Source organism: Notothenia rossii, assembly GCF_949606895.1.
Source record: "Notothenia rossii genome assembly, chromosome: 1".
NCBI lineage: Eukaryota > Metazoa > Chordata > Actinopteri > Perciformes > Nototheniidae > Notothenia > Notothenia rossii.
Window position 1 is genome coordinate 95,838,848 of NC_136912.1, and position 7,500 is coordinate 95,846,347.

The following is a 7,500-nucleotide window of genomic DNA, read 5'->3' on the forward strand; positions in this document are numbered from 1 at the left end:
CACCCGTGTGTCTCTCACCTGTGTGTCTCTCACCCGTGTGTCTCTCACCCGTGTGTCTCTTTCCTGTGTGTCTCTTTCCTGTGTGTCTCTTTCCTGTGTGTCTCTCACCTGTCTGTCTCTCTCCCGTGTGTCTCTCTCCCGTGTGTCTCTCACCCGTGTGTCTCTCACCCGTCTGTCTCTCCCCTGTGTGTCTCTCACCCGTGTGTCTCTCACCCGTGTGTCTCTCACCCGTGTGTCTCTCAGATCACGGCCACAGCCACTCTCTGTTTAACGGCAGTGCAAATCAAGGTCACAGCCACGGAGGAAAAGACCACGGGGGACACGATGGACACGGACACAGCCACGGAGGACACGATGAACACGGACACAGCCACGGAGGACACGATGGACACGGACACAGCCACGGAGGACACGATGGACACAGCCACGGAGGACATGACGATGCACACTGTCACGGTGAGAGGCTGCTCCCAAGCATCTATTTACCTTCACCTTTAAAGAGGTCACCTGCCCACCAGTGACCTCCTCTCTGATTGGTTGCTTTAAGAAAACTCATCACAAAAACAATGTTGCCAATTAAAGAGTTTTTCACCTTTTACAAATGTGGTTATTTTTCGCACTTCATTTGTTTACTTCCTTAACATAGTGACGTCACTATTATGACCCATATTACACTATTATTATGAGTTCAATATTTGACGTGTGCGCGATAGGGAAAGTGCTGAACCTGTTTGTTTCTTTGCCATGTGATCTCTGCTCTGTATCTACGACTGGTTGTCCTGAATGTTTTGTTTATTATCTCGATGGCCAAGAGAGACAGTAAAGCTCTATCTAATCTATTAAATCCTTGCGCTCCTATTGGTTACCGCTTCAACACATTGTACGTGACAGGCTAAGGGGCGGGACATCTCTAAGTGGTTGACCAATCACAACAGAGCCGGCCAGCTAACCAATCAGAGCAGACACTACATACTAATACTTAAAAGGATCATTTTGCATCAAGACTTTTTTCTATGTTTTTGTATTCTTCGTTCACCGTGCAGGAAGAGCAAGAATTCAGGTTCTCGGGGTGTTGTTTTCCTTCAGTGTGAGTTCTCCTGTTTGTATCATTTTAACTAAATGTGTGTTTGTCCTGCAGACCAGCTGACTCCGGGGAAAGGAGCCAGTAAACAGATCCTTCAGGGTGAGAATGAAGCTTCTAATTACTGAGAGAACACAAAACACTTGTATTCATGGTGATTCAAAGTGCCCCACACAACACGTCTGGAACATGGACTCTCATATTAAACATTTAAATACAGTTTGTTTTTTAACAGTGATAAAAGAATCCAACACAAAGAAGTCTTTTGATCCTGATGAGAAATAAAAACTGCTTTGTGACGTCGAAAAAATTTCAATTCATATTTTCATTCATAAACTTATTTAAATGATTAAATAGATATAATTAGGTTAACATTTAAAACATACTGTAACGCGTGTACACTGCCTTCACCACCAGGGGGCGCCGTCACACCGTCATGTTGTTTAGCCCCCAGAAACACTGAGATGTCTCCATGTGGTTGTTTTTACAAAATAAACTGATTCTCCCGACACAAGCTTTTTTAATTATCTTTTCAAAAGTACCTGAACTAAAAACTAGCATTCAGAACAGTTTGATTTCACTTTATGGTTCTCTTTATTTATAGTTTCTTATTTTCCTGTTTGAAGCTAATGCAACAACCTTCACTTTCTAATAAGCTCCATTAGCACTCATACTTGCCGGGGTACTGGTGTGTTTCTGAGTAAAATAGATGAATGAATAAAAGTGTCATGAAGTTTTAGAAACAAGGAGTCTGTCCTGATCAAAGTGTCTTCAGGTCACAACACAAACAGCAGGGCACATTCTGAAGTGTGTGTTATTATTAGTGTGTGTGTAATATAACGTGTGTGTGTGTGTGTGTGTGTGGGTGTGTGTGTGTAATATAACATGTGTGTGTTCCAGGCGTGTTGCTGCACATCATCGCTGACACTCTGGGCAGTGTTGGAGTGATCATCTCAGCTCTCCTGATGCAGAGATACGACCTGATGATCGCTGACCCGATCTGCTCCATGCTCATCTCCCTGCTCATCGGAGTCAGGTAATTACTCTACAACTAACTTTGAGCTCTTAATAAATACTTTTAGCTCTTAACATCTGCTCCAAAATGATGCTCCCTGTAAAATGTTAAAGTGATCAGAAAACAATATTTCTGTATAATTCCTCCAGAAACCTGAGAATCAATCAGAGCGTCATGACGTCACGTTGTTTACGTCAGGAGACATCTTATATATTGGTGTTCTCTGATATGTCTTATAAACAAGAGACATAGTACTCATACTATATCTTTCCCCTAGACCAGGGGTGTCAAACTCAAGGCCCGGGGGCCAAATCCGGCCCGCCACTTCATTTTATGTGGCCCCGCAAGAGCTTACAAAGAATATAATGAGTTTATTATAATGTTACGTGCCGCTTTACAGGAGAACGTTGCCCATAAACTACACGTCCCACAATGCATCTCACTTTGTGACATGCGCGATGAAGAGACTTGTAATTATTTTCCCTAGACTTCTGCTTTCAGACGAAGTTAATTATGAAGTTATTACCCTATCTGATAATAATCCAATGCAGAGGAAATAATGTAAAATAATACATTATTTTATATTTACCACCGGCCCTTTGAGTGCAACCATAATTCTAATGTGGCCCGCGATGACATTGAGTTTGACACCCCTGCCCTAGACTCTATTTAACTATTTATAATAACAATCGGATCTTAAATGTTCACTGAAACACCTTTTATTAACACCTTAATATACCAATTAAAACTCGATCCTCCACACATTAAGGACCCACAGAACATCCAACCACCCTCCTCCTTCTCTCTTCACTCGTTTAACCCAGAGAGCCTCTTTAGTGACCAGCAGAACATGTTTTAACGTTACTCTAACCTCCAGAGGATGAACACTCAAACCTCTAACGTCCTTTTTGAGGAATAATCAGACGGACTTCGGTGACGTCTGAAGTTTCTAGTATGTCAGTGGTTTCTTGAACGCACCGCAGAAGGAGCCTCAGAAGGAGCCTCAGAAGGAAGCCTAAAGTCCCAGGACTGATGGATTATCCCTCAGGCTTCTGCTCTCCACAGAGGAATGAAATCAATCTGAGAGCCGACGGATGCTTTGGAAAATGGTTTTGCTCTGACGTAAGGAATGTGCAATCAGGAGTTAATGGACTAAAACCACCGGCATGGAGCTGGAATACTTCTGGAGTCCGGCAGTAGATTTGCAGCGGTCAGATTTCCCAGAAGCCCCGGGGATAGATGGAGTAGATGTGGTCTGATAGGTTGGCAGTGATCGCAGCTGCAGATTGAAACAGTCAGCAGATCTGTGGTCAGCTGAGAGGCCTTCACTCGACCACAGGCATCAAACTCTGCAGCTGGAAACTGCTGAACTCCAGCTCAATCCACAGTCATGTGCCCATACACTGAACAAAGAGAGAAGAACTCAAACCAATCTCCAGTAAAAACTCTAGGAACTTCCCTTGGATCTGAGCTAATCCACGGCAAACTGTTTTTACAAATCTACAGATTCTACACATTTGTTCCCAATGTTCTGATCTGCATTGAAGATAAAGACTCGCACCAAACTCCACAGATTCTTCCCTTGAACTTGAGCTGCGTTGAACAGAAACGCTCATCCTTATAAGTGAGGGTTTGATCTTTGAACCAGCTGTGAGTGTTTGCACGTGCTCAGTGTGTCTGTTTTCTCAGCGTGGTTCAAAATCAACATATTCTACAGATTTTCCACAATAATCTGATCTGTATTAAAGAGAACGACTCAACCCAAACTCCAGCTCAATCCACAGATATGTGCCTATGAACTGAACAAAGACAGAAGAACTCAAACCGAACGAACTCCAGTTAGAAATCTGTGGGATCTGAGCTACATTAAGTGAATGACCCACACAGAACTCGAGCTGCATTGAACAGAACCACTCATAACCAGCTGTGAGTGTTTGCACGTGCTCAGTGTGTCTCTGTCTCCTCAGCGTTATTCCGTTACTGAAGGAGTCCATCGGGATCCTGATGCAGCGAACGCCTCCCTCTCTGGACCAGAAGCTGCCCGAGAGCTACCAGAGGGTCAGTAAAAACACTTCTAAATCACCTCTGCGTCTGCGTACGAAACAAACTCTGACTTTCTGTGACCTTTGGTTATTGGCTTACTTCCTCATTTTCCATCTAGCCACTAGACGCCTTAAACAGACATTTCTAACTCGTTGTCTTTCCTCTATATTCGTGTTACTCACAGTTTGATGAGTTGCTTGTCCTCCGATGGTTTGGATGATATTGTGCAATGCTCAAAATAAAATGAAACACTTTTCACACATGTAACAAAGAAAAGAGGCCTTGTTACCATAGTAACAAACAAAGAGGTGAAACTCAAATAAAATAACAAACTAGTCTTTTATACTCTGTCGACTACAGACGTCACGGTTAGGTGGCCTTTCTTATAAAAACAAAATACTGGCTCCAACACCAAAAAATATACTTTGACTTTTCATGATTAATCTAAAGACAGTTTACCATGATCAACGCCTCAAACACGTCTGTTGTACTTTTATATTAAAACATCAGCGTAATGTAACTTTTGTGTCAGGGACGTGTCTAAATCCTGGTTTGTCTCGTGATGCGTTCAGGTGCAGAAGCTGCAGGGCGTTTACAACCTGCAGGATCCTCACTTCTGGACTTTGTGTACGGACGTTTACATCGGGACGTTAAAACTGCTGGTCGCTCCTGATGCCGACACACGCTGGATCCTCAGCCAGACGCACAACATCTTCACACAGGTACCTGAACGCACCACACATCTTCACACAGGTACCTGAACGCACCACACATCTTCACACAGGTACCTGAACGCACCACACATCTTCACACAGGTACCTGAACGCACCACATCTTCACAAATCATCATCACAGAGGTACCTGAACGCACCACACATCTTTACACAGGTACCTGAACGCACCACACATCTTCACACAGGTACCTGAACGCACCACATCTTCACAAATCATCATCACACAGGTACATGAACGCACCACACATCTTCACACAGGTACCTGAACGCACCACATCTTCACAAATCATCATCACACAGGTACCTGAATGCACCACACATCTTCACACAGGTACCTGAACGCACCACACATCTTCACACAGGTACCTGAACGCACCACACATCTTCACACAGGTACCTGAACGCACCACACAGTCAAAAAACCTCTTCACATGTACATGAACACGTTTGCAGCCTTCCCTTATAGGTATTTATTTATCTGTGATTAACCTGTGTTTTATTTGGAGTAGTAGTATTTCTAGTTATTATTTACCTGTGTTTTAGTAGTATAATAAATATTTACTTCGAGGTGTAACTGTGTTGCAGTAATATTGACGGTATTAATGTGCCTGTATAGTATTATCAGTCTTTGTGTACCTGTGTTTTTTGTATTTGTAGCGTAAACATTATTTCTGTGTTCAGGCTGGAGTTCGGCAGCTGTACGTTCAGATTGAGACAGCCTCCATGTAGAAGCCCCGCCTCCTCTGAACACCTGGGACCAATCACCTTTCAGTCTGCTGCAGGTGACCTCTGACTCCCCCCCACCTCCCAGAGTCAATGAAGGACAGACAGCGTGGGGGGGGGGGGCAGTGAGACTGAACTACCAAGATGCTCCAGCCAAAAATAGCCTCTCCCCTAATTTCTTTCTTCTTTTTTTTTACTTACCTTAACCCCCCCCCCCCCCCGCATTTTGTAGACTGGAGGAAAGCATTCTGGGTAAGTGCCTTCATCATGAATCAGAGACAATTTGAGCCCCCCCTCCCTATGACCTCACCGGCGTGTGATGTCACTGTTTTTAAAACGTGCCAAATCATGTGACCAGACGGGGGGTTTCAGTCTTCTTCTTTTTTCAACTGTAATAAATAAATAATTCTGTTTCTGATTTTTTTTTTTTTTTCTCATTATTGATGACATCACAATGTACACACATTTCTGTTTATAGCACAAACTGGGGACCTGGCTTTTATCTGGGTTTAACAGGACCAGAAGTTTTACCGATCCAAAAACAGCTTTTAATGTTGGTCTAATTATTTCTGATGATGAACGACATCCTGCAGCCTGTTGTGTGTTTAGGCTTGTTTTACTGTCTTTGTGAGGACCAAGTATTACCATAACCATCATAAGAGGACCTTATGTGCAACATTGTAGACACAGTTTGATGGTTCAGGTTTATTATTAGAACTGTAATTATTCGATTAAACTTTATATAAAAATGAGTACCGTGCTTTTTTTGTCAAACCAAAACAAATCCTCTTTGATATTTAACAAAGAAAAGCAGCACATCTCAATATTTAAAACGAAGTATTAGCTGCTTTTAAAGACATTTCTCCATTAAAAAAAACACCCAAATCCATAATTAACGATAAATAAATCCATAAAAGTTGTGGATTATTTATTTTACTGTAGTTTTGATGGTTTGTTGTCAGTGTGTGTGTTACGAGCAGAAAGTGGAACTCGATGGATTTCAGGTCCTTCAGAGCATCAGTTTCAGCGTTTAATTACAATTATTCAAAATGAGTATCCTCTTTCTTTGATATTCAACAAAGAAAAGCAGCACATCTCGATATTTGAAGGAAGTACAAGCTGCCTTTAAAGACCTTTCTCCATGAAAAACAACCCTAACGCATAATTATCGATAAATAAATCATCATAAAAGTTGTGGCTTGTTTAACTGTCTTTGTGAGGACCAAGTATTACCATAACCATCATAAGAGGACCTTTCAACATTGTAGGGACAGTGGGACTACACAGGTATTTTGATTCTGATGGTTCAGGTTTAAAATTAGACATTTGTAGGACTACAATTATTCAATTAAACTTGATATAAAATGACTACGGTGCTTCTTTCTTGGATATATAACAAAGAGAAGCAGCACGTCTCGATTTTTAAAGGAAGTACAGGCTGCTTTTAAAGACATTTCTCCATGAAAAACAATCCTAAAGATAAATAAATCATCCAAACAGTAGTGGGTTATTTCTCTTTTACTGTAGATGTGATGGTTTGTGTTGGTCCTCACATGTACCCAGAGTCAGAGTGTGTGTTATGAGCAGAAGGTGGAGCTGTCGATGGACTTCAGGTCCTTCAGAGCGTCAGGTTCAGCGTTGACTCGCAGCATGTCCACCTCCAGCGGGTGCAGATGTCCGGTGACGACCAGCGAATGGAGCGGCTCGCCCAGGTCACATGACACCAGCTGGCGTAACGTCCCAGTGCGGATCAGCTGATCGTCTGCACCGAGCCGAGCGACGCCGACACACACCGTGTCCTCCGTCACACCTGGAGCGGAAACATAGGCATTCATTTCTTATTTTAAAGTTACTGAACTGCATATCATTTGATTTTATCTTTAATTGTGTGAATCCTGTTGTCC

At 42.5% G+C, this 7,500-nt stretch overlaps 2 protein-coding genes across 2 annotated transcripts in view; one reads left to right on the forward strand and one right to left on the reverse strand.

Annotated features, from left to right (window-relative positions):
• Positions 1–6,348, forward strand: part of slc30a7 (solute carrier family 30 member 7) — a 12,358-nt gene extending 6,010 nt beyond the window's left edge. The window contains exons 6-11 of the mRNA XM_079673813.1: positions 244–456; positions 1,139–1,183; positions 1,982–2,117; positions 4,064–4,154; positions 4,712–4,861; positions 5,555–6,348. Of these exons, the coding sequence (XP_079529939.1) occupies positions 244–456; positions 1,139–1,183; positions 1,982–2,117; positions 4,064–4,154; positions 4,712–4,861; positions 5,555–5,602 (683 nt within the window). The 3' untranslated portion in view covers positions 5,603–6,348. The remainder of the gene's footprint in view (positions 1–243; positions 457–1,138; positions 1,184–1,981; positions 2,118–4,063; positions 4,155–4,711; positions 4,862–5,554) is intronic.
• A 751-nt stretch (positions 6,349–7,099) lies between these two features.
• dph5 (diphthamide biosynthesis 5) overlaps positions 7,100–7,500 on the reverse strand; it is a 9,937-nt gene continuing 9,536 nt past the window's right edge. Inside the window, exon 7 of the mRNA XM_079673826.1 lies at positions 7,100–7,406. Coding sequence (XP_079529952.1) covers positions 7,174–7,406 — 233 coding nt within the window. The 3' untranslated portion in view covers positions 7,100–7,173. The remainder of the gene's footprint in view (positions 7,407–7,500) is intronic.